Source organism: Phragmites australis, chromosome 7, assembly GCF_958298935.1.
Source record: "Phragmites australis chromosome 7, lpPhrAust1.1, whole genome shotgun sequence".
Lineage (NCBI taxonomy): Eukaryota > Viridiplantae > Streptophyta > Magnoliopsida > Poales > Poaceae > Phragmites > Phragmites australis.
In genome coordinates, this window is record NC_084927.1 from 37711541 (window position 1) to 37737499 (window position 25959).

General features: G+C 44.5%; 4 protein-coding genes across 12 annotated transcripts; 2 read left to right on the forward strand and 2 right to left on the reverse strand.

Annotated features, from left to right (window-relative positions):
- Positions 1-1328: 1328 nt before the first annotated feature.
- Positions 1329-3667, reverse strand: LOC133925247 (uncharacterized). The gene is made up of 3 exons (XM_062371143.1): positions 3414-3667; positions 3129-3331; positions 1329-1847 (listed from the first exon to the last, which is right to left on the reverse strand). Exons 1-3 carry the CDS (start codon positions 3501-3503, stop codon positions 1589-1591), a joined length of 552 nt encoding a protein of 183 aa, XP_062227127.1. The 5' UTR covers positions 3504-3667; the 3' UTR covers positions 1329-1588.
- A 3537-nt stretch (positions 3668-7204) lies between these two features.
- On the forward strand, positions 7205-12460 carry LOC133925248 (uncharacterized). 8 transcript variants are annotated; one of them, XM_062371148.1, is made up of 12 exons: positions 7205-7450; positions 8067-8199; positions 8339-8500; positions 8601-8795; positions 9530-9607; positions 9993-10327; positions 10428-10538; positions 10614-11104; positions 11197-11365; positions 11626-11865; positions 12020-12085; positions 12180-12460. In XM_062371148.1, exons 2-12 carry the CDS (start codon positions 8109-8111, stop codon positions 12306-12308), a joined length of 2067 nt encoding a protein of 688 aa, XP_062227132.1. In that variant the 5' UTR covers positions 7205-7450; positions 8067-8108; the 3' UTR covers positions 12309-12460. The 8 variants fall into 8 exon arrangements, with proteins under 8 accessions (XP_062227132.1, XP_062227131.1, XP_062227129.1 ...); XM_062371147.1 differs by having other exon boundaries at positions 7208-7450; positions 10002-10327; positions 11951-12085; XM_062371145.1 differs by having other exon boundaries at positions 7209-7450; positions 11951-12085.
- A 3705-nt stretch (positions 12461-16165) lies between these two features.
- Positions 16166-24709, forward strand: LOC133925249 (katanin p80 WD40 repeat-containing subunit B1 homolog KTN80.4-like). Of its 2 annotated transcripts, none has more exons than XM_062371154.1 (18): positions 16166-16620; positions 17030-17160; positions 17511-17628; positions 17715-17941; positions 18073-18175; positions 18906-18976; positions 19247-19321; positions 19407-19550; positions 19665-19893; positions 19995-20870; positions 21677-21733; positions 21803-21915; positions 22592-22714; positions 23088-23162; positions 23239-23351; positions 23502-23618; positions 23696-23764; positions 24133-24709. In XM_062371154.1, the coding sequence occupies exons 1-18, from the start codon at positions 16587-16589 to the stop codon at positions 24197-24199; spliced, it is 2742 nt and encodes a 913-aa protein (XP_062227138.1). In that variant the 5' UTR covers positions 16166-16586; the 3' UTR covers positions 24200-24709. The 2 variants fall into 2 exon arrangements, with proteins under 2 accessions (XP_062227138.1, XP_062227137.1); XM_062371153.1 differs by having other exon boundaries at positions 16168-16620; positions 19995-20888.
- Positions 24710-25040: 331 nt separating this feature from the next.
- LOC133925251 (uncharacterized) lies at positions 25041-25810 on the reverse strand. Its single transcript, XM_062371155.1, has one exon. The coding sequence runs from the start codon at positions 25729-25731 to the stop codon at positions 25264-25266; it is 468 nt and encodes a 155-aa protein (XP_062227139.1). The 5' UTR covers positions 25732-25810; the 3' UTR covers positions 25041-25263.
- Between the last annotated feature and the right edge of the window lie 149 nt (positions 25811-25959).

The window sequence follows — 25959 nt, forward strand, 5'->3', positions numbered from 1 at the left end:
CATCAAGCTCTGGTCAGAGAGAGTGGTCACGTACTCACGCATGTCGATTGTCCTGTTCTGGGGCCTACGTTTACCTAGCTCCGGGTCGAGCCTTGACGCCTTGTAACTTGGAGCGGAAATCATGTGCAGCTACATACCCAGCTGCGACAGAGAAAGGCAAAAGGCAAAGGCAAGCAGCGATCCATCCATCCATGGGAAATGCATGCAGGGCAGACCCCTTGATCCATCCACGTTCATGGCTGCGGCCGTGTCACATCGACCGATCCCTGGAGGTGCTGGGGAAGCTGGCCGCTAGCTTCTCTGAGCCAGCCAGCGGATCGTCGCCATATGTATGAAGAACAGTTCTGCAGTGCAAGTGCTCTTACTGTACTACGATTGATCATGGATGGATGGATGGATGGATGGGTGGCACTGATTGATGAAGAGCGCCATCAATTCGAAAAGCGAGGCAGGACTTCACTTTCCCCCTATTGCTCCTGGCCATGACCGAGATCCAGAGTCCAGACCAACCACGATGTGACGGAGCTACTCTGATCAAGGATCTAATAAGCTAGCACAAATGCACAATCAGGCGTACATATTTTACAGGACGACGATAGGAGGAGACAAGACAGACAGACAGTGCATATATGTTCGATTTGATCGCAAGGTAGAACGTGATCGAGGAGCGATTCTTTCGGTTCAGGCATCCAATCAAGGTTGCAAATTGATCCGATTCCGATCCTCCAGTCACATCAGGTGAAAACTTGTAAAGCCGGATTCGGTGCCAGAAAAGAACATCCCGACGGATGCGCATGAGCAGACACAGCAGAAGGCATGCTTCCTCCGTCAGACCGCAACCGCCGCCGCTGTCGCCGGCAGACACGCGCATCCTCGTCTTATACAACGAGCGAGCCTGTGTCGTCGAGCCAGGCTACCCGGCGCCGGCAGTTAACAGCGGCGAGACACGGCCTTGCCGGACCGCACAGGGACACGCCAAGATGCGGCCTTGCCATGCAGGGGACAGCCGGGGATGAGAGAACATGCTATTTTCTGTCTCTCACACGGTGAAGAGAGTGAAAATTTTACATGGCGATCGATGACGACGACCGCCACCGACCACGTCTCGGTCCCCCAGCTCCCAAACCAGATGCTCGGAATCGCAGTCTTTGAGTGTGACTGTGTGAGCAGATTTCAATGGCGGCATAAACAAAGGTTCGCTGCTCACCGGGAGTAGGAAATTTCTGCAGATCCATGATTCCGTACGGAGCTGCATGGTTTGGGTGTAGATCGAGATTACCGAAAGATTATCTTGCCAGCAGTTAACAGACACAGGAACGGGGCCAATCTCATCTCCGCATTACATGATTCCTTCTGAATGTATGCACAGAAAAATCCATTCCAGCCGAGTAAGGTATGTTCTGTTCCTGACAGAACTACGGGGATGAGATTCACACGCAGCACAAGGCAACAACACGTCACAGTACTATCACACACCGGTCAAGGACTGGTGGAACACGCCCGATCTGGGCATCGACGAATGTACAGGCAGCCAAGCCATGCACTCCTAGAAACGGACGATGAGGCACCGGTGACGAGAACCGGGTGGCTACATGCGGGTCATGCCGATGCCGCCGACGATGGGCGGGGGCACGGCGGCGACGTCGCGTGCCTTGGCGTAGAAGAGGTAGTGCAGCTCGCTGAAGAGCGCGGTGAGGAAGGCGAAGGCGGCGCCGGCGGCGAAGACGCCCTTGCGCAGCATCGCGCAGTCGGGCGGGCCGCCACGGAACCGCGGCGTGTACTTGGTGTGGTACGCGTTCCGGACCGATCCGGCCAGAAGGCACAGCTCCGCGATCACGAACGTGATCCTGCAAAAAGCAGAGTGGTTCAGTTCCAGTCGGTATAAAAATATAAACTGAACTCTTAAGCAGCCAATTTAGGATGCAATTTTTGTATTTTCTAAGTTATTAGGTCCAAGTTAAGGGGAAAAACTAAGTGTTAATCTATAACTACTAATGAAGTATCCATTTGTATCTTTAAGCTTACTGCATTGTTGAGAGCTTGTTCGGCAGAGCTCTGGGCAACTTACCGAGTGAAATCTGAGGAGTTCTGACAAACAATAGCTTTCAGTTTTAACTTTTAGAGTGAAATATGTGGATAATTCTTTAAAAATAAACTAGATACTGGGAGCTAAAAAAATAGCTTCTCTGATTCATTTCTCACATAGAATCATTTTCTCTCTAAAATTTACTTAAAAAATTAATTCTAAAAAAATCACTTCCTCTAAAACAAATTTAGATAAAAAATACTCTACCAAATAAGTCCTGACTGGTTTCTACTATACTTTCTAGCACGTGATGAAAACTGAAAACTCTCAACTTACAACACCTTCATTTCATGATACATAGGACTCAGGGGCGGATCCGTAGGGGGGCTGAGGGAGCTCCCACTTGCTGAAATGTCATCGAAAGATAGAGGTGGAAAAGGAGGGGGCGAAGAAAGAGGAGGAAGAGGAGATAGAGAAAGAAACGAGGAGCCCCTACGTTTCACTCCTAAGTTCCGTTAATAGTTGATAGGGCTTGATAGTGCTTGTGCGTACTATCTCATTACCACTAGTTGGTACTATTAATCAGTGGCAAAGTCAGCAGCGAAAAATCATTATGGTGCCGGACAAATCGGCTAATTTCTGACTTGTGCACGGCCTGAAAGACATAAGAAGGGCTGTTGGTTCAGTTATGGACCAACAGTTTCAGTTTCCCTGCATGTGTTCGCAGGCAGCCAAGTCTGAATACCAAAACCAACCCCTTCTCAATTTGCTCCATTTTTAGCTAAGATTTAGGAGATCAAATATCTTCCAAGACACAAATAGCCATCTGTGCCAGAGAGGTGTGATTTGCTTTGCACCTGTCAGTATCCGGAGACAACCTTGTAAACTCAGCGGCCAGATCAGCCCAAGGTGTATTATAGAAAGGATTGCAAGTTGGAAGCCTACTATACGACGATGGACCAAATTGTAAAACAAATTAACTGGCTTGACTAGCAGGCTGCCCGCACAAGGTATGCGACTGCAAAAGCAAAAAACTCCAGGGGTGTAATTGCACAGAGAACAGTGGGCATCAAAGCGGAGCATCGGGTTGAGAGCAGTTTACCAGCACACGATGAAGCAGACGCCGGAGTACGCCCGCCACCGCCCCGGCGAGAGCGCGCGGCCGCAGCAGAAGCACCGGCTGGCCACCATGACCACCGCCTGGCTGGCGAGCAGAAGCAGCAGCGCGCTGACGCCGTACGCCGTGGCCGCGTCGGAGCTGTACACGCAGTACGACCGCCCGGTCTCGTCGACGTTCACGTAAGCCTGAGCCGACCGAATCGCTGTATCAGTGCTTGAAGAGCTGCATGTGAATCAAAAGAACTACTTGTGCTCGTAGCATGCTCACTGAGCTCCGGCGGCGCTCGGCGCCGATGGCGAGGACGAAGGCGAAGATGTCCATGGTGAGCACGACGGCGATGATGATTATGGACGCCATGGAACCGATCGATCGAGTACCTCAAGCTTCCCAAGATTTTATTCGGAGGAGGCCGGGCGGGGGTTCACTTTCCTTTTCGTCGGTACAAGCACGACACAAAAGAGAGAGGATTAGGCCGAACGGGATGTGGAAGATGGAAAGCTGGGTTAGCTTAGCTTAGCGAGGTGAGGTGAGGCACTACCGCTGCTGTGACGTTGACGTTGGCGCGACGCCGGAGGTGTACCACCTCACCTGCCTCCTGTGGTTGACGAGCGGGCCCTGCCGTGATAAGCCCAGATTCTTAGTTGTATCATTGATTGCAACGGGACGACACCTAGCTGCTAAGGTGTTTTTCTTTTTCTTTCACGAGGCGGCAGACGCCCTTTTCTTTTCGTCACGGCGATGCTGCTACTGCTAAGCCAGTGCCCAGTGAAGGAATTTGATGTGTTGCACCTCGTGTCGTAGACTTGGTGTACAGTGCCATTTTAGCGTATATTTACACCAATATACGTGTACATATATATGAAAAAGGAAAAAAAGAAGAGAGAAAAAAAGAGCCTCTCTCACTCCACAGGGCTGCATCATCCCGTACCTGGTTCCTTACCTCTTGGCCCAAGGCCGGCTTCCTCTCTTCAGGCCGCAGCAGCTCGGGCGGGCCCGTGGCCGCCCTCATTTTATCTCCATATCGAGCCGGTCCATTCGGCTCCCTTCTTTCTCCCCCTCGCTCTTATCCGCTCGCCCGAGTGCTCCTATGTTTCTTCCTCCTTCACTTGGCCGCCGCCGCCACCTGCCCAGCCGAGCCTCACCGCGTCTCTCTCCTTCCCCTACTCCCTGGGCTCATGCCGCCGAGCTGTTATCTCCTCTGCTTGGCTCGCGCTGCCAGTTCCTCCGCTCGGCCCGCACCACTATTGTTCTTCTTCTCCACCCGCTCTAGTCGTGTTGCCCCTGGCTGAGCCCGCGCACCGCACTGAGCTGCCGCCTTCCTCTCTCTCTCTCTATCCCCCTTGAATCGGGCTTGTCTCTATCTCTTACGCCCAAATCGGAACCACTCGATGCTTAGCCCTTCGCGAGGAAACCCCGGCCGCCTATAAGAACAGGGAGGAGGTGCCCGGTGGAGGAAGAGGAATCGGGGAAAAAAGAGCGGAAGCCTTGTCAATTTGCTACCCGGCCACCACATAAACTCATCTCCATCGACCATAGCTTTGCCGTAAGCTCAGTACCAGCTCGTGTCTTCTTCACTGCCTCATCTGTGTTCATCGCGATGGGTTCTCACTAGAGCTTCACCATCGGTAAGCCCCATGTCGAGTGCTCCCCTACTCTTTGATGCCATGTGAGTGTGGCCGGCCATCGAGTCGTGCGTGTAGCTCTGGTGCCATGCGTGCTTATTTTTGTGCTGCGCTTATGCTTCTCCCCAGCCTTCGAGCTGTGGTGCTGTTGCGCCTTTGGCTCATAGTGATGGCCCTACTATTCTGTATGTAGTCGGTTGTTGCGATTCCCCTGTTGGTGCAATATGTTTCTTTTGCTATTCTGATTATCGGATAAGTACGGGTTGTTCTCCTACAGCCCCATGAATTTTGATGTTCGTTGATAGCTGATTGCAAAGTATAAGGTCGGATGCTAGGCTGTGATGGTTTGTTGGCGAACATATGTTGCAGGGAAGGAAAATGGGGGGGGGGGGGCTTTCTTGCAAATTGCCCCCTGTATTTGATCTTAGTGCTTCTTGGTGATGCTAAATGCTTGGTGGTTCGGTGCTAGGCCGATGATGACAAAACTGAGGCCCTGACTGCCGTATTCTCTCTGTCTGTGTTGTGTCATGCTGCTGGTGCGCCTTCATACGGTAGGATGGAGTCACCTGAGGGATACCCTTGTGGTTGCCCCACTCCTTGCTGTCTCTCGGGACCATATGAGGCATTTCAGATTGTCTCTTTGAGGACCATGGTGGCTTGATGTTTTGCCCTTGTTGGTTGAGCCACAATGCTTTCGTGATGCTATAATCTCTTCATTGTCAGTTATGGGTTGATAACTTGGCTGGCATGAGATATGTTGCATATATTGATATGTCCGTTCAGTAACACTGATCGCAAAGAATATAGTGCCCTTGTGGCTGGAGCCTTTGTGGCCCGAAGTGATTACCCTGTCTACGTGGCTTCGCCTTTGTGATATGTTGCCTTCGGTCGATCGATGAGGACACGCCCGAGGCCAAGGAGGAAGTTAGTGAGTCAAGCATAACATCAAAGCTCCCAGTTGTGGCCTTTTTGCTGCTTCCGGTTGAATCTACACGTCATGCCGCGTTCCTAGCTCACCTCTTCTCACATACATAATTCTGAGACCTACGTGACCGATGATGACCTGAGATACATAAACAGTCAAAAAAACTCATGCTAGACTGTTATCTCGTTCTTCGCTGCCTTTTGATTTATAATGCTTACTTTACTTGATCTTTTTGTTGCGTGTGACTACAGCCTTGTAGACTCGGAGACGACCTTAGTATGACGACCGCTAGCGCAGCTTAATCGGAGGCAACCCGATGACAAGCGTAATTAACCGGAGAGCTTCACGAAGCTCCAAGAACCATGACAAAATAATCGCCGGATCATATTACATAGTCAGACAACGTGTACATTTGTGGAGTAACACCTTGTAATTGAAAATGTACTTTATGAATTCGACACAAATTAATAAAGTCTATAGTTTTATTACATTGTTCTCCTATCTCTCATATACTTGGATACTAGCACACCCGTAATACGTACATTCATAGTTGTATAAATACAAATTTGGATGTATGTTTCGAATCCGCGAAACACTTGAGGGAACCTATAGAATGCAGTCATGGAGTTTAATGGCGCATCTACCTACGGAAAATGAAATATACTCCTAAATGAAACGCAGTAAAACACTGTGACTTTGGAGGATCCCTGTTTTAATACTTATTTTTATTTTTCTCGAACGAGAATCATCTTTTTATAGGACGGTGGTATGAAACAGTGGGCCAACTTTTGCTCAAGTCCGCATGGAATGGGCTTCTGCACATGTGAGCCGAGAGGGAGTCTGAAAGCCGACCCACCCGCCTGTCTACCAACAGATTTTTTTATTTTTATATTTTTAAATGCAACATTTTACATTTAAAAAATACATATAGCTACTGTATAAAGTATGGATTGTTTCCCGCGTCACTTATTCCTCTAATCTCCTACCATCTAATATAAATCTCTAAATTTTAAATAATTTATCTATTTTTATTATCCAGCTCTATTCTTCTCTTTCTTATCTCGTTACTACTATAAATATATGACATATTTTACTAATTAAAATAAATATAAAAATTAAGAGACAAATTAGCGGACAATCTATCATTTTCAATCCTATATAAAATCAAACTATAATATCGCACCTATCATATTTGTTAGACGACCTCTATAATACATACACATTTCTATATATTAATTTTATAAATTATATTACCATATTTAATATTTATATTTTCGTTAGCTTAGTAAAAAAATTCTCCACCAACATGTTATTGGCTGGATCGCGCCGGACGATAGCAACCAATTGGCACCATAAAGGAGAGGTTATTTATATTATCAGTTGTTCAGCTGGTTAGATAAACGCTATCATTCGGATTCGATATCTAGGATCGAACTTGGGGTCTTACCAGAGGCGCGTCTAGTAGAATTTATATGCTCGCACACTGAGCGCCTATGCCTTTTAATATATCTTTAACTTATGATTAGAACATATATACGTGTGTATAGAACATGAGGTGGTGTATGTGAATTATATACGTCATCAGTTATACCCTAGATAAAAAAGAAGCGGAATAGCAGTTTGGATCCTCCTCTGCTCCTCGTTGCAGGCACTTCCCCGCGGGCCCGCAGCGAACCGAGCAAGCTCCTTCTCGATCGAGTTCGTGGTTCGCGCGATTCGACGCTCTGCGCCTGGTGGATCCCGCTCGACTGAAACCGGTAAGCGCGTTGGTCTCTTCCACACAGGAATTTTTGACCTGTGGTTGGTTAGGCCTGTGGGGGATGTAATGTAGCGTGGGGAATTACGGCTTCTTCCTGTTCGGATTGAGAATGTTCTTCAAATCAAACGTGCGATTTAGAATCGTTTCTGGAGTTCTGGAGGCATCGTGGGTATATGCGAATTTGTGATTTTGTGCTCAGTTAGTTTTTGGCTTCAGCTTGAGCTCCAGCCTCCAGGACGCAATCGAATGTAGTTACCGCGATCTGTAGGGTTAGGCTGTTCGGTTTACCTCGTAGGGGAGTTTCAGTGCTCGCTGGGTGTTGCTCTGTGCTCTATCTGATCGGTTCCACACTGCGCAGACTCATTTCATAGCGCCCACTGCCAAATAGCTTTCAGTTCTGGTTATAGGTGGTTCTGGACTCTTTAGCAGATCTGGTTGAGCTGCAAGAGAATAATGTGATACGTGTTATTTGATTTAAGAATCCACTTTATATGTTTGTCGTGCTAGTTTTCTGTAACCTGCAGTACTGATTCGGGCCCTGGAAGAAATTGCCAGTCTACTATTTATATTTCATCACCCATCATATATTCTTATGCATTTATCAACTATGGTAGGTTTTTTGTTTCGTGCTGTTTCCTAAGCAAGCCGTGGCTCACATGGTTGATATGAACCCAGACTCTGAAGATACATGTGGTAGCGGTGGCAATCATAGAGACAGTAAAGTTGGTGGTCTGGGCATAAGAGATGGTAAGTTGTTTATTTACTGTTGCTAAATTTACATGGTGGATCCCAGTTTCTTCAGAACAACAAGAAATTGCTCATGTAATTGTTGTACCAAGGATTGCTAGTTACTTACTAACTACCCTTTAGTTTGTTCCCACGTTAGATAACAGATCTGATATTGAGGCGCCCTGTAGAAATCCTGGGCATTGGCAATGCTCCATTTGTGCACACGAAAATGGTACAAGTCATTTGTCCTGTGAGCTATGTGGTGTACTTCGGGATTTGTCACTGTACTTCAAAAATGCCAGTGAAGCTGAAGCTGGAGGTACACTATAGTATATTAGAGTTGTCTTCTGCTCCTGAGGTGCAATACAATTGATTTTGTTTAGCCCGCTAATTTAGTTTTTTCCCCTCCTGAAATCTAGGTAAACGCAGAAACAGGTATTCTGGAGTGTCTGTACTGGCAAGATCTCTTTTTGAACCATCCAGTACAAAGACAAAAGCTGTTGTTTTCTCTGATGGCTTCCAAGCGAATAGAAATGCAACAGGGAATAAGCAAGCTACCATGGATGCTCTGCATAAGACATACATGACCCGCAAAGAGCACCACATCAACATAGGTAGACTACATTGCTACACCGAGCAAGTTCTTTACTTTGTACAAGTTGTTTTTTTAGTGAAAAACATAATCCAAATTCTTGTTGGTGTAGCTGTGCTATCTTTCATTCTGTCTATGTCAGCCATTTGCATAATCAGACATTTGGTTAACCAACTGTACTTAGCTAGCAGGCTCTTCTGTTGAGTAAAGCCGTAATGGCGGTAGCATGGTACCTCTTGTGTGACTATGAACTCTGGGTGTATACTGGTTCTGTTTGAACTTAAACTTTGTGTCATCGTTTTTGAAGGGACAGCGAACTTACAGATTTATGTTCCGCACTATAAAGCTTAAGCCAGCCCTCTTTGCATTTTCTACAGAAAAGTGGAAGCATGCAAGTGGTATCTGGCTAATGGGCCTTAGAATTTTATTAAGAGGGTTTATAATTTGGATTCTCATGAACTACTTTGAGGTTATACAGAAATTAGCATATTGAGCTTATAAGCTTTATGTCAAATATGCCAACTCATGGAATGTGCTTTATCTAGGCCTTTTGAACCTAGATAAAAATCCTCATTTTTGCCCCTTGGAATTTGGATAAATATATGTTCGTTCCTAGGAGGTCCATATATTGTAGTTCTATAATGTGTATTCAAACACTTAATTTTTTTACTGCCCACTTGATATTTTTTTCATTTGCTGATTTGATTTCAGAGTAAAATTACCTGGAACATGACTGCATTATGTTGATATTGACAGTGCCTTTCAAGTTTGATACACCATCTCCTGATGATATGGTCACTACAGGCTTAAAATCATCCAGAAATTTTAGAAAAGGTACTCGTTTCACTGCTGTTCCCCTCCATTTATAGATGGACTACTGAAAATGCATGTAAAAATTAATGTGTGGATCCTTTCTTTTTCTTTTTTTATGAGATCATGTGGATTTCGTTTTTCTGTTTATGCTGAAAGAGCGAGTCTGGTCGAATAGAGGACAAATTTGAGTCAATATGATTATAAACCATTGGCTCGTGACGTAGATATCTGTTGGCTCTTTTTTCCCCATTGAGAAATTGCTACAAATGGTACTGATGAATGTTATGTTACAGTTACTAGTCTTCTTTTTATTTTTCTAAAGTGAAGATTCTTCCACAAAAAGAAAATAAAAAAAATGGTTGTGTACCTCTTGCTATAGTTGCATATTGACTTACATTTATACCAGTTGACACAGAGGCTCTATCTAAAGATATTGTTGACGTCACCGGAAAGAAGATGATGGATGATGATATTCCTTTAACTGAGAAGGATACAAGTATGGACCCAAGTTCATCAGCAAAGTTGAATGAACTTGGCGGAACTAGTAGCAATGTTCCTTCCAATGGTCAAAATAAAACTCTTGTTCTGGATCATGAGCTCCAACATTTGAGTTTGGAGAGGAAGCCAAAGAACAGTAAACCCAAGATTAAGAAACCAGTTTCTATTTCACAGTACAAGCCAGAACCATGGATGCTCCACAGTGAAGATCAAGAAATACGTAAACAGCTAAACCTTGCTATTGTAAGCAACAATTGCATATTTGCTGTTTCAATCGTTTTACATACAGATATGAGATATTTCATTCCTTCTGCTGTTAAGTCAAACCAAAACGTTTTTCTAGGTTGGTCACGTTGATTCTGGGAAATCAACTTTATGCGGTCGATTACTACATGCTCTGGGGCTGATTTCAAAAAAGCAAATGCATAAATATGAGAAAGAAGCTAAAGAAAAGGTCAGTTCTATTATTCAAATTTTTAGCACATCTAAGCCTACAGCTATTTATATTTTACAATTTTTCTTCTGTCAGGGGAAAGGATCATTTGCATATGCTTGGGCTATGGATGAGAGCACTGATGAGAGGGCGCGTGGCATTACAATGACTGTGGCTGTAGCATACTTTAACACTGAAAAAAACCGTGTAGTTTTGCTTGACTCCCCTGGTCACAAAGATTTTATTCCGAATATGATATCTGGCGTTACACAGGCTGATGCAGCTGTCCTAGTTGTTGATGCCTCTATTGGCTCATTTGAAGCAGGTATGGGTGTTAATGGGACTGGACAGACAAAGGAGCACTCACAACTTATTAGGAGCTTTGGTGTTGAGAACTTGATAGTTGCTGTTAATAAGATGGATCTGGTGGAATATTCGAAAGAGCGGTTTAATTTTGTAAAATCTCAACTTGGTATCTTTCTTCGATCATGTGGGTACAAAGACTCTTTAATCACCTGGGTACCTTTGAGTGCAATGGCAAACGAAAATTTAGTGACAGCTGCTTCAGATTCTCATCTTTTATCATGGTAAGATATTGGTAATGGTGGACCTCTTTGCATGTCACTTTTTTTTCTCCGAGTTGCTAGTTGATCGTCGATGTATTGGTGCTCGATGTCAGGTACAATGGAAATTGTCTGCTGAAAGCCATAGACTCATTACCTCCTCCTCATCGTGACATTTCAAGGCCACTGTGCCTTCCAATCTGTGATGTTATTGCATCCCACACACTGGGGCATGTGGCAGTTTGTGGTAAAGTCGAAGCTGGAGGAATCCGAACTGGTTCGAAGGTACCATTCTGATGTTATGCTTTGGAAACTATGAAGTTTTGATTTGTAATACTTCCTCTTCCCGTGCAGAAGATTTCCTTATGATTGTACGACACATGATATTTATGCGTTTCGCCGCTTTCCTGTCCTGGTTGATTACCTGCTAAACAGCATATTTCCTTTATGTTTGCACGGTCAAACCAGATATAATTGGTGCAATTACCTTCCTTTATTTGCAAGCTGCTCAAGTTGTTGTCTGATATTCAATATGCTGGTGTCAGGTTCTTGTCATGCCTTCGGGAGATTTAGCTACAGTAAGAACCATTGAGCGGGATTCCTCGAGTTGCAACTTGGCTAGAGCTGGGGACAACATCTCTATTGGTTTGCAAGGGATCTACCCTGGTCATATTTTGTCAGGAGGAGTTCTTTGCCATCCAGATTTCCCCGTGTCCGTCGCTTCTTCCTTGGAGCTGAAAATTTTGGTTCTAGAAATCACTATGCCGATGCTGGTTGGCCTTCAGGTTAGTGGAACAGCACCACAGATAACATTTCAAGTTCAACTTTAATATGATTATCTTATATATCGTTTCCATCAAAATGTTCTAGTTTGAGCTGCACATACATCATACGAGCGTGTCTGCGAGCTTGGTTAAAATACTGTTATTGTTGAACCAGAAGACCGGCAAGACCTCAAAGAAAATGCCACGATTGCTCACTGCGAGGCAGGCTGCTATAGTTGAAGTAAGCATACGTCACATGGAATCGATTGTTTTTGCTAATCAGTCAAAAAATTATCCTTGTTTTTTGCAATGTTTTTTTGTTCGTTGTCTTTCAGGTAAAGCTGGACAAGGAAGTCTGCGTGGAAGAATTCTCAACCCTGAAGGCCCTTGGCCGAGTATTTCTGCGATCTCAAGGTAACACCATTGCAGTGGGCGTTGTGACTCGAATACTGGATCAGGCTTAGACCCCTTGGTAACCAGGCATATAATGTACACGATGTTATCGGTTGCTAGTCGATAGATCTGTATTATGTAGTTTGGGGGAAGAATCTGGTCAACCAACTTGCTGTATTGCTCGAAAGCACTAACTTCAGAATTCAGAACCTTTGTAACTTCATCACAGAGTTCTCAGTCGTCATCAGCTGTCTGCTGCAGCCTCGCAGCGCCATCCATAAATTGCGTTGTGTTGGCACCACGCCATAAATTGTCGCCCGGGGCGCGGAAAATTTACGAACCTCACGCGCGGGAGCTGAGGCGATCGGGCGATCGGGCGAGTCGACCCCTGCTGCCGCGCCGGATGGATTCGACCCGGGACCGCGCCGCGCCCTCGGCCCTTCCCTGCCGAGTCCGTCGTGCCCCTCACCCGTATTCCATGAGTTCTACTCCTGCCCCTGCATCCAGGCAACAAGCAGCTACGGGTAGGTGCAGGCAGCGGATCATTGGTCAAACGCGATGGGAATAGAATTGAATCCTCGCCGCTCGCGCGGCCGGTCGAGGTGCTTGGAATGGTTGGTGGCGCGTCAGTTGAAGGCGAACCCCCGGCGGTGCGGCTGGAATAGAAGCGTCCTTGTCCGGGCTCTGCTTGCTCGTACGCCCGGTCGCTCGCTTGTTGCGATCCTGCGTCGCTACTGCTCACTTCTCGTTTTCAAAGTACGCACCGACACATGCTCGGGGTACAGGCGAGCTGCGAGCGACCGGGACCTAGGTCCAACACGCCACACTACTGCTGCTATTCCTTTCCCACGACCAAGTTCGACATGCACAAGATCTTTTTTTCCTATCCTTTTAGCAAGTAGCAACTACTCGTAGTAATATTGTAAGACTCTGAGGAAAGGCGTTGTACTGATACCTGTTGTCAGCATGAGTGCAGTGATGAGCTGTGATTTCTGCCGGATTAGCCAGCGTTTTGTCTGGGGAGCTCCACATGGGCACGCACACGCAGTCATCGGCCGTCGTCGCTGGGCATGTGCTGCGTGCATTACGCGGCTCCATCTGTTACAGGATGAGGAGGGCATCATGCATCATTCATCCGGATGGTCCCATGTATGCAAATGATCCTTCCATTTCCTGGGACGACGTCTCATCCTCTGCCTGTCTTGGGCTCTTGGCCACTATTTTACTTGCAACTGCAGCTGTTTGATTAGCAAGCTGCATGCAATGCAAAGCAACGCGCGTTTACCTTTTCTTTTTCAAGTTTGTAGATGATCGACTGGCTTGTGCTACGGCAAGGTAATTTTACCTGTCTGTTGAGGTCGTTGGACTTGCCGGTCGCTTTGCCACATCACAATTCAGAGCCTGTCTGAAAATTCTGAAAGTAGATGCAGTGTTATATATGGGACAGAGACGCTTTGTCTTTGTATGATGTGCCACCAAACGTCAGATCAAGTTCATATATTCAGGAATCTCTCGAATTAAATAGACCTGTGTATATCTCTATGGCCGCACGTTACTTGGACCAGTTAAATTCAGCAAGCCAAGGTTCGCTGGGCCTGAATAGTTTAACGCAAAAGGAAAGAGTCGTGGCCTTGTGGGTATCAGTGTGGCATGGCATGTCCTGGCATGTGTGGATTCGGCACGCGGCAGAACAGGAAGGGGAAAGAGGTGCCTGGACCACATCGAAAAGGTCGTTTGGACCCGGAACGGAGGGTGGCCGGAGCGGACGCAGGGGGTATCGACCTGGACGACCCAACCGTAAGGGTGATCCGGGGCAAAATGAAGGCACGATCACGCACCGGCGGTGTACCTGGAACAAAAATTGATGGGGCATTAACTTACATTTTTTTGCCGTAGGGTTTTTATAATTTATTTGTGTGTGGTGGTATACATTGTAAAAATTAGTCAACTGAAATGATACTATCTAGCAAACTTGAGTAGGGCTAGCAGTAAGTTGGATCGAATTCAGGTAGAGAAAAACCATGTCCGATCTAAAACCAGACAACTCCAGCCCGACTCGTATCCGATACTAATCGGGTGAGATCTCAACCCGAATCTGAAACTGTGGGTGCCCTTCGGGTTGTCCTGCGTGGGCGATGTGGCAATTGCTAGGTGGCGACAGCAAAAAGGTCGGGTAGCGACGGACGAGAGAGGGGTGACAAGCTGACATATTTGTGGCAGGAGGAGGCTGGATGGCGGCAGCCGAGCGGCGGGGAGGTGGCGGCCAGTAGCTTGAATCGCTCGTTGCGGTTGGTGGGCTGAGCATGGGAGGCAGTGTGCATGAATGTATGGAGTGGGTTTCCTGTGTTGATAGGTTGAGCCTAGTCATGGCAAATCTGCAGATTAGAATAGATTTCGGTGACCATGGGAACACACGAATGAAACTGAAAACCTTGTTTAGTGTGCCTTCGGTCAGCCTTACTTGGATCCGGCCCTGTCTCACGCTCCTGCTCGCACGCTTGTACCGTTTCAACCCTCCGTCTACACATGCACTCACCGTGTGTGTGGTCCTCTTCCTCCTTTGGCCATTCTCTATTTTTTTCCTTTCTAAAAGGCAGCAAGGAACGCGCCCAATTGAGCCATTATGTACACGAATCAGAATATGCTTGTGTAGTCTTTGCCACGTTTTGCCGGTCTACGAGGGATAATGGAAATTGGCTACGTACATTAGGTACATAACTCGGGAGCTATTATGAAAGCGAACGTACAATACTCCTGTAATTCTAAATCTGCAGTGAACAAGCTTATATTAAGAAGCTGTTTCGATTTCAACAAATAGAAGAAGAGTAGGGCCACTATTCAATTTTATCGGATCTTTTTTTAAGGAATTTTTTTTGGATCTTTCATTCCAAGTTCCAGCTCCACCACTGCGATTCCATTTTCCTAGACAAGCCAGCTGAACTACTGCTAATCATGAAGCCACCAAGCTGGCCCTATTTTAATCACGTTCTAGTTTCTGCTAAAAATACTTCCATTTCTGAACATTATCGTTGCACTTGGAAATTAATTACGACTAACCTCCAACACTTGACTCAACGGGACAAACCTGTCCACTCAATACTCTACTTACCGAGCACAACAAATTGTTCACGCGTGCAAGGTTTCTGTGACTTGTACTTAGCTCGAAGCCTTTCGCACCCGTGAAAACAAAGGAACGCTTGTGAATCCCCGCTGTCCCAGCACATTGCGTTCAACACATTTCTCGCCCAATTGATTACTCATTAGCAGACCTGGTTAGAAATTCAGATGCGATTGTCTAATTGTAGACAACATAATTCCGACACGCTATCTTGGCATGTTTAGGAAACGAACACGCAAGTTTCTTCACTCGCATAAGCTGAGTTATTTCAAGTGAAATTCCTGCATTCCAAAAAATACCTTTATCTAGTAAAATGCTTGCGTAGAAAGGAGTAAAATTCAAATAATGAAAACAGGTGTGAGCCGAGAAGACCAAAGGATTGGTTCTGGCCTCTAATAAGCCTAGCCAAAATTTGGCTTTCATTTAGATAAAATTTAGCCGTCTGATTTTTTGCTGACTAAAATTTTAATTTAACCCCAAACTAAATATTATTTAACATAACCTCAGTTTTAATATAACTCAATTTTAGCTTGCATCCTACGGATGAGAACCAAATACCCCCAAGATCCATGCCCAACGCCTCGACTCTAGGCCAGATCCACCGGGGGAGGGGCCTACCTTAGGCGTACCTGGAGCCCCTTAAATTTTTAGACATAGAAGCAAAAGAAGAAGATAAAAAGAAATGGAGGAGAAAAAAAAGAAAAAAGAGGCTCTGGTGTTACTGCACTAGACTCTAATTTTAATCGGCGATCCCTCCCACTCCCACCCAAAGCTTTTTTAATTCAAAATTTTCGAACCGCACCATCTCGTCTTCCTCCTACTCCTGCTTCCCTACCACGCCCCACCCCACCCAGACCAGACAGCTCCGTTTCCCCTCCCCCCTCCTCCACCTCGACCGCGCACCAAACCCAAAATCGCAGCCACATTCCCTCCCTCAACCCCCGCTTTCTCGCCCCTCCTCTCCGCGTTTCCAGCTGCGGCGGCGGCGCGGTGGTGGCGCCCTCCCTCCCTCCCCTGGGCAGCGGCGGCGACGGCGGCGGAAGGGTTTCTCGTTTCTCCCTGCAAGAGGGAGGCTCTGGTGGGAGCGTGTACGGTCGCGTTGTGCTGGTGACAGGCGGCGGCGCGAGATCCGGGCTGGAAAGTGGGGGTCCCGGGGTGGCGCCGTGGCGTCGGCGTGATCTGAAATGAGATTGAACCTGGTGGGGCGCTATTCAGAGCGGAGGTGCCGGCCATGACGACCAACACTAAGCGCGCCTACAAGCTCCGTATCCTCGTGAATTTGTTTGTGCTATTTCGCCAAAAAAAATTTGATTTTTTTTTTTGTTTATGTCTGACCGATCCGTCGCTACTCCCGCGGTAGTTCAACTAGTTGGGCGATTTGATTCAGCAAAATTCAGAGGGAGCTTTTAGCTCCCAAATTTCTGCTTCTATTTCCCCCCTCGTTAAGATGATTAGGGATTTTGTGGTTGTGGTTGTGAGATTGGGTCACATTGAGCTGTTGGTGATTACTGATTAGTCGTTAGTGATTTATGTTTGATTACTTGAGAAGCGTGATTGCTGGCATTCTGTGTTTCTGAAACGTTTGAAGCGGTACATTGACGTTATGTGAGTTCTTGGGGGTGATTTGGTTGCCAAAGGTGCGGCATTGGAATGCCTTGACTACATTTGGTGTAGAGGAGTTTGTGGCGCACTCGTCCAATGTCAACTGCCTCAAGATTGGGAGGAAGACCTCACGGGTTCTGGTCACAGGAGGAGAAGATCATAAGGTTAATCTTTGGGCTATCGGGAAGCCCAATTCAATATTGGTAAGATTGATTTTGCTGATTCTAAGCATGGACTTGAAAGTCTTGATCATATGTAAAATGCGCTTCTACAGTTGAGTAGGAAAACAAAAACCTGAACTTGACCCAGCACAACTCTTGGCTGAACCTTGAAGTGGTTACAAGATGAATAATTCTCTTTTACTGTTGATGGCTTATAGTTCTCTTTATGTTGGGATTCAATTAATACGAATATACTTTTATGTTAACTATCAGCCTACTGCGTGATAATGTGTTTAGCATAGTGCGTTTAGTTAACAGAGGTGTCATATGTAATGTTTTAAGTAATGAAATACTTTATTGACCCACTCTTTTAACTTTTGGTGCTTGCACAGAGTTTATCAGGGCATACAAGTGCTGTGGAGTCTGTTAGTTTTGATTCCTCAGAAGTGTTTGTGGCTGCAGGAGCAGCCAGTGGAACAGTAAAATTATGGGATTTGGAGGAGGCGAAGAGTACGTAAATATGGATATTTAACTTACTATTATATGTATATATGAATCTTTTATTAACTGTATCACTTGGCTCATTCCCTATGCAGTTGTCCGCACTCTTACTGGACATAGGTCAAACTGTATGTCAGTTGATTTCCATCCTTTTGGGGAATTCTTTGCCTCTGGGTCATTGGACACTAATCTGAAGATATGGGATATAAGGAGGAAGAATTGTATCCATACATACAAAGGTCACACACGAGGGGTGAATGCTATTAGATTCACACCTGATGGGCGGTGGGTTGTGTCTGGTGGTGAAGATAATACTGTGAAGGTAAGCATTTGTCAGTAAGTCTATTTCAATCGCTAGTTCTTGTGATGCAATTTCATTTTTCTTTTTCATAATTCTTCTAATGACATAATCCTTCTACTTTATTGAACTTATAATCAGTTTTGCCTTGGCAGGTCTGGGATCTGACAGCTGGAAAGTTATTACATGATTTCAAGAGCCATGAGGGTCAGCTTCAGTGCATAGATTTCCATCCCCATGAGTTCCTTCTGGCAACAGGTTAGGTTCAGATTTTATAATGCTGATCTGTCTCTTAATTATTAACTTTTCTCTGCCCCTTTTGGTTGTACTCTGTCTGTACTTGTTTATGCTTAACTCTTTGACTTTTGTCTTGGCATTTGGTGGAAGAAAAATCTCGGTTGTTCATTGAGTGGCTAAATTAATATAAGTATGTACATGCTATTTAATAACAGGGCTTGACGCTTGTTTATTGAGTGGGAAAATTATTTAAGCATGTACGTGCTAACTAAAAATAAGAGTTGATTCTTTAAATGGTAAATTGTGATGTACCATATTATGGTTGTAAATGATATCTACTGTCCCATATATGTTGTACATGCCCAGGTTGTTAAATTACTTTACTTTTCTTTGCCAAAACGCCAAATATTTGTGTTCTGGCATATTTTAACTTGCTGTAAGTAAATCATCTGAGGAGCAATACATGTCCAGTCTTAATTTTTTGTGGGATATCTTGCTTGTTTCCACGTATAAGCTCCCTATTGTTTATCATCTGAGGAGTTTTAAGGTATTGGTAGATCCAATCCTTTACACTGTTGAAACTATGAAACAATATTTTATATAGAAAATTTTGATTTAGTGCCATCGAATAAGAAATTCCATATTTGTTCTAGTGGAGATGCACTGTTTTTGTGGGAACTCAGAAAGTCATCTTTGCCTGTTTTGTTTTGAAACTAAATCTTTCTTACATAACACCTGTTGCTTCACTCAGGTTCAGCTGATAAAACTGTCAAGTTCTGGGATTTGGAGACCTTTGAGTTGATTGGATCTGCTGGACCTGAGGTACATTAATATATTCTTTTGTTTATTTTCTTTGCCTTTTGCAATGCAACACGATGTTAGCATTATTTCCTTAATAACAAACTTGGGTAGTCGTCTCCCTCCTGTTTCATCAAAAATAAAAACTGAGCAGAAAGAAACTAATATCACCTTGGTTGATACTATTTTCTCGTTGTAGAAGGTAACTAATATTTTGCAAGACAGTTCAGTTCAATGTGGTCGCTTATTAAATTCATTTGAATTGCTTCTTGATATTTCTTTTTGAATTATCAGACAACAGGTGTTCGATCCATGACATTCAATCCTGACGGAAGATCTCTGTTATGTGGGTTGCATGAAAGCTTAAAGGTAGCACATTTCCTTATGTGACCATGTCACAACAGCTTCTTCTTTCCCATGTCTTCCAGAGATAAACTTTTCTTATATGAATCAGGTTTTCTCTTGGGAGCCAATAAGATGCCATGATACTGTTGATGTGGGATGGTCTAGACTTGCTGATCTAAATGTCCATGAGGGAAAACTTCTTGGTTGTTCTTTCAATCAAAGTTGTGTTGGAATATGGGTTGTTGATCTAACGGTATGTTGTTGGCTTCTGCTACATCTGTAACACTTATCTGTTACCCTCAACTGAATTACTGGAGTCTTCTTTTTGCTTTTTGTGGAATGTACTAACAAAGTAATCAATTGGCAGCGTCTTGAGACATATGCAACTGGTACTTCGACAAAACTAAATGGTCATTCTGAATTGAAAACTTCATCAAGTGGCACTATGCCTTTACAAAATGACAGTGGTTCAAGGGCTAACATTGGTCGATCATCAGTTCTTCAAAATTCAGAGAATAACTTAAATACTTCTTCAGGAAGACTATCGGTTTCTCAAAACTCAGATTCTGCACTCAAAGAGACAAAATCGACAGCTTGTATGTTGCTGATCTTCTCTATCTGTACATTTTTACATTTAATGTTTAATGCACTTAATATGCCTTATCTGCCTTTTATCTATTCTCTCACCATACTGAAGCAAGTGGAATGGTCCCAAGCACACCACAAAGGGCTGGAATCGGCTCCAATACTAAATCTGTTGGAAATTCAGCTTTTGCATCTGGTGGCACCACCTTGAAGAGAAGTTCACTGAAGAGTAACAACACCTCTAATCTTCACAATTTTAGTAAAGCTGATGTAGTGCCTGTGATTGTCCCAAGAACTAGCTCAGGAGAGCTGGCTAATGATTCTAGAAGTGACACTGCTGATGTGGCACCTGTTCTTTCTAAGGCAACCAGAAGGGTAGAGCCTACTACTGATTCTAGAAAAGAAATTACTGATGTGGAACCTGTTATTCCTAGAGCAAGCTCAAGAATGGAAATATCCTCTGATTCAGCACCTGTTGTTGCTTCCAAGGCAGGCAGAAGGTTGGAGTCTGCTATTGATTCTAAGAAAGAAAGTACTGATGCAGCACCTGTTGTTTACAGGGCAGCATTAAGAATGGAAATGGCCTCTGATTCTGCACCCGTTCTTTCTAAGGCAAGCAGAAGGGTAGAATCTGCTACTGATTCAAGGAAAGAAAGTGCTGATGTGGCACCTGTTGTTGTCCCCAGAACAAGTTCAAGAATGGAAATGGCCTCTGATTCTAGGAGAGAACCTTCTGCTGGGAGAGTGTCACCATTCAGAATCCAATCAAGATATGCTGAGCTACGGAAGCTAAACCAAGCCAAAGTTGATGCAAACAAAGTTGACGTTGGAAGCAAAAATACCGAAACAGATGACTTTAATTGCCAAATATTTCTTCCCCCGAGAAATAGTGTTATTCAAACAATAAATTCTGAAGAAACTCGTGAATATGTTAAACATGGTGCAGTTGACAGGATGGGATTTTTGAATTCAACAGAACCAAATACAGGTCTCTGCAGTGAGAATTGTATGATCCGTACCCTTAACCTATCTGTTTTATGTGCCCTACATTTCGATTCAAGTACTGTTTCACAGTTGCTAGTTGTGCTTGATTTCCTTCACACGTGTTTAATGGACTACAAATTGAACTACCTCCTTTGTTTGATATGTATGTTGTGTTCCATGTGCACGCACTTGTATGCATATAATGTACGTCCCTACATGCATGTAATTAACTAATTATACATTGTTCTTGTTGTGCGTTCATCTGCATATATTTTATCACTGTTAATCAATTCTTATCGAAAAATATACGGATTGCAGAGTTGTTATGTGGTAAGGTGCTGATGCACATAAAAGGTCTTATTTCCTTTGGAATTGTGGATTTCAAATTAAGATAGAGCAATGATTCTTTCAGGATTTTAGTGAAGTTTCCATTTTCCTATACTGAATCAAGAGCTAATGAGCAAACGATTTACCTTTTTAAGGAAAGAAGCAACTAATTTATTTGTTCAAGGTGCTCAATAATTTCTAGAGCTAGATGTTTTGCATGTCTTATAGTTGTCATCTGAATTTGATTAACTAAATCCTGTTTGCTCAGCATTAACTGGATGAAGCATGGGTTTTCAGAGCTTGTATTGTGAATCTTTGATAAACACATTGTCTGTTGTCTTGTTGAGTTACTTAGCTATCTTTGTGTTTTGACAAGAAAACATACTTTTGGGTAATCACACCCTTTTTAAATTTCCTGTGAAGTTCATTTAATATAAATAAGTTGGAAGTTCCCTTTTGAGCATTATGTGTTTCGTTTTACAGATGTTTCTAGAATGCGTAAACCAAGAGATAACTGCTATATTGAAGTTTCAAGAGCAGGTATATTTTTTGCTACTCTCTGGTTCATCACATAGTTTCTTCCGCGGGTCTGAATAAATTATCATGTAGGAAGAGCAAGATCAAGTGTCTCTAATTGGGAAGGGTGGGATCAGTCCCCTAGTAATGAAGAACCAACAACAAGCAGTTCTTCGCTGGCTCCTACAGGCCGTTCGTATTCATCTGTATGTCTGAGACAATCCATAAGCTTTTATACATTCTGTTACTTTTCTGTTCTTTCTGTTAATTCCAGTATCCACGCTATCTCTGTCTTGTATCTCTACTTGATGCTGCTGTTATACTGTCTTTAACCATTATGCAATTTGGTTACAATGATGCTGTAAGGTTGTTAAATGTAGTTGGCATAATTAATGCCCTGCTGTTCCTCACATGGATATATGTTCCTGTGTTTCCCCCCTTGTCTCCAGGTAGTTAATTAGAAGATACTGTGCTTGCTCTATAGTCTATAGTTGATTTCATGTTTCTTCTGGCATGGATATCATGGACCAAAGATAGAGCGTGATGTAAGTACCTAACAATCTCTAACCTGAAAATTCAACAGAAGATATGCTTAATGGATCATCAATCTTACTCTTGCCTCAGCCTGGACCAATCCTTAGTTTCCCATTTGGAACGCAGGAAAATTTTCCCGATTCCTGCGGTTCCTGTAAAATTATCACATCATTCCTGTGTTCCTGGCATGTCCTTAACATATTGAAAAGTTGCAGACCTTAAACTCCGTTTGGCATCTCAGCTTATACCTGGAAAATAGTAGAATTCATGGTTCTCCAGCTCACTCGCATGTTTGGTCATCTATTCTTTTTATGCCGAGATATATATAAAACCTTTTGTCTTTTGCAGAGAGGAAGCAACCAAGCTACTGAAACTCCAATCATAGCTAGTGACGAGGATGTTCTATCTCTTCTAGTGGAACAACATGAGCTATTTCTAAGCTCAACACGGTCTCGGCTGACAAAATTGCAGGTCAGGGCAGTGCTTGACTAGTTGCCAGTTGGCCTTATTGATTGTGTAATATTGTAATGTTGCTGAAGAAAAAGCAATTTTATAATCTCACCTTTACGCCTACTGATTAATCGGATAATAAAAATCCTCCAAGTTATTAATGAAAGGAAAGAAGATATATATGCCCTATGTTGTGGTGTTCAAGATTATAATAAGGTTCATTTAATAGTTTGCCCTGAAATGTTATTAGCTGAATGGCCTACACAGCAGTGTGGTGCAATCACTGACTTTGTAAGTCGCTGTGTTGCTCAGTGGAGTAAAGCACTGATTTGTATAAACAATAGGCTTTTAAAGTGCAATTTCTCAAAGGCGGTTTCTTTTTGTTGATGTGCAGATTATTCATCAAATGTGGAATAGAAACGACATCAGGGGTGTTATCTCTGCGATGGAGAAGATGTGTGATCATGCTGTCAGTATTTGACAACTCTTTCTTATGTATGCAATAATCAGCATGTTGATGATTAAATGATTTCTGGTACCTGTAGGTCTCTGCTGATATGGCAAGTGTTCTGATGGAGAAAAGCGAAACAATCACACTAGATTTATGTACCTCTATCCTGCCTGTTTTCACTGACCTCCTGGAGAGTAAAACTGACAGGTACTTTTTGCTGCAATTTTTGTGAGTGATTATGATGATTTTCTGGGATTATATTCAAACAATCATAATTGGCACCAACTTTTTCGATTCATGTCAGTTTTGTGCCGTCTGAATTGCCACCCTGATGTGTTATTAATTAAATATATGCAGACACTTAGGCGTTTCATTGGAATTGTTGGTGAAGCTTGTCAGGACTTTTGGGCCAGTTATACATTCAACAGTATCAGCAGGTCCTTCTGTTGGTGTAGATCTTCAGGCAGAGCAAAGGTATTGTTTTTAGTCAGCTGCTTCTATATTAGGCCATCAAAAGTATGTGATGCAATTTACTTGTTTGTTCATTATAGGCGGGAGCGCTGCAACCTATGCTTCATTGAATTGGAGAAGGTCAAAAATAAGCTTCCCTTTCTTACAAGGTATTGAACAATCTAAATATCATACCTCAGGGAAATTATACCTTTGATGTGTAATAATCATGTAACTAGATGGCAATAATGACCTGCATTTACTGCTTGGGTTGTTGAGTCGAAGAGTGCCATCGGTCATCATTGCCAAACAAGACCATCCACACAAAACAGGGCAAACGCTTCACTGCTAGAATTAGCTGAACCTTATAAATATGTTACAGCCAACTTGGTTTAGTTGAGCGAATCACTCATTGGAGCTTTGAAACCATTCTTCTCTGAACTAAATGTGTAGCTTCCAGTCATTTATTCAGCACATCAAGTTCTTTACAATTTGCATTTTTCGTAATATTCATATCTTGATCCTATCTGTTTAACAGAAGAAAAGGGGCAGTTGCAAGTGCAGCACAGGAGCTCGCTCTTGTCTTCCAGGAAGTTATGAGTTGACTGACCACACACTCATAGATATACACAATTAGGTGGGAAATGCTTTTCCCCCTGATGGCGCCGAGATTGGATATCAGTTGCCATGGAGCGCTGTTCAAGCTCCAAGGCCATACCAAGAGCAGAAACATTTTGTTGCTGCTGTTCATGCCTTTTGAACACATGCTAACACAGAGTGTCTGACATCCATGTCATTTGGGAAGGGAAGCCACCATGGACTCCGTGGACGTTGCTTCATCGCCTTCTGAAGATGTTTTAGGCCTCGATCACCATCGGACCACAACCTAAAGATGGAAGGCATTTTCGGTGCTTCTAGTGCTTTGCTGGTTGTAACATCTTAACTTGTGTATCATTAGTATGTGCATGTGCGACAGTCAACAGCTTGCATTTGGTAGTTTATGGTTGGGTTGGGTTGTTTGGTCGATTCAGTGACAAGATTGACTAGTGAATCAAGCCATGTACACCATTTTTGAAGATTTGACATCTATTCTCCCGATGACTCCCTCTTTTCCACTTGAAGTGTGAAAATGATAAAAATCGGTGTTGTTGCAACGAAAGTATGCGACGGACTTGCGTTTTCCTTGGTATGACAACTATATCCCTGTATAAACTGTTAAGCAAGCAGCAAGTTCGTCTGCCATGTTAAACAACAATTTGAATTTTGATACAGCCTGACATACGTATTTCATCTTGTGCAGACTTTTTGTTCTGAAGGAAACGTGAGATTAGTGCCAAGAACAGTATGCAAACAAATTGAACCTGCATTCAGATAAAAATTGCAACCAAGCTCTCTCCATCACACTATCACAGGACCAACCGACTGGCCAATTTGAACACACACGCCTACACAGAAACCTGGAAGAAACATACGAACCAGAACAAATGACACCAGAGGTATGCATGCAGCAAGTACCCCAACCTTATTCCCTTCATCAGCTTCAGAATCGACTCTCCTGCAACCTAATTACGACTAAGACACGCAATGCAACGCGCAAACCTGACCACGGAACCCGACCGATCTCGCCAGCATGTCGCCGCCGCCGGCTGCTCGGCCACGGCCAGGGCTCCTAGCAGGTGGGGACGCAGGACTTGGAGCACTTGGCGGCGCACTTGCTGTGTGCCGAGAGCGTGCAGCCCTTGCCGCAGAGCAGCTTCTTCTTGTGGCACTCCTCCTTGGTGAGGCAGCTCTTGGCCTGCTTCTCGCCCTCCTTGCTGCTGCCCTCCTCCTTGCTGCGCTCGTTGCTGCCGCCTGACGAGCCCTGGTCGTCGCCCTGCGTGGCCACGGCGCTGCTCGGCTTCCCCTCCAGTGGCGCGTTTCCGCCCCCGTCGTCCTTCTTGGCCGCCCAGACGGACGCCAACGCCACCCTCGCGCCCTCCGCGGCAAGCAGGCGCGTGGCCTCCTCCAGCTGGTGGGCGTCGGACATGACGATCCGCTTGTCCTGGGGCTCCTCGTGCAGCAAGGCCGGCGCGGTGGCGCTGGCCGTCACGGCGAGCGCGAGGAGCACTGACACCGCGTAGCAGCAAGAGCGAGACATGGCTGGCTGCTTTGGGTTCTTGACGTCTCTGCAGCTACCTAGCTTCGTGTAGGCTGAAGCTTGGTTCTTGAGCTGCGAGAAGAAGGCCTGTTGTGAACTGCGACAAGGTCTCATCTCGTGCGTATTTATAGTGGTACGTTTGTGAGCTGGAGCAGCGACCAGGGCGTGCTGCAACTAACACTAGTAATAAGCAAGCTGGTTCGGTAAGAAGCGCGAGCTGCATGCATG

Coding starts and splice junctions, on each gene's coding strand:
- LOC133925248 (XM_062371145.1), top strand. CDS start 8,109: ATGGTTGATATGAACCCAGACTCTGAAGATACATGTGGTAGCGGTGGC. Junction 8,200..8,338: donor TGGTCTGGGCATAAGAGATG/GTAAGTTGTTTA, acceptor TTCCCACGTTAG/ATAACAGATCTGATATTGAG. Junction 11,866..11,950: donor CGATGCTGGTTGGCCTTCAG/GTTAGTGGAACA, acceptor AAAATGTTCTAG/TTTGAGCTGCACATACATCA.
- LOC133925247 (XM_062371143.1), bottom strand. CDS start 3,503: ATGGCGTCCATAATCATCATCGCCGTCGTGCTCACCATGGACATCTTC. Junction 3,332..3,413: donor CCGAGCGCCGCCGGAGCTCA/GTGAGCATGCTA, acceptor CGGTCGGCTCAG/GCTTACGTGAACGTCGACGA. Junction 1,848..3,128: donor GTCTGCTTCATCGTGTGCTG/GTAAACTGCTCT, acceptor TGCTTTTTGCAG/GATCACGTTCGTGATCGCGG.
- LOC133925249 (XM_062371153.1), top strand. CDS start 16,587: ATGACGACCAACACTAAGCGCGCCTACAAGCTCC. Junction 19,322..19,406: donor GGTTGCATGAAAGCTTAAAG/GTAGCACATTTC, acceptor TATATGAATCAG/GTTTTCTCTTGGGAGCCAAT. Junction 19,551..19,664: donor TATGGGTTGTTGATCTAACG/GTATGTTGTTGG, acceptor ATCAATTGGCAG/CGTCTTGAGACATATGCAAC.
- LOC133925251 (XM_062371155.1), bottom strand. CDS start 25,731: ATGTCTCGCTCTTGCTGCTACGCGGTGTCAGTGCTCCTCGCGCTCGCC.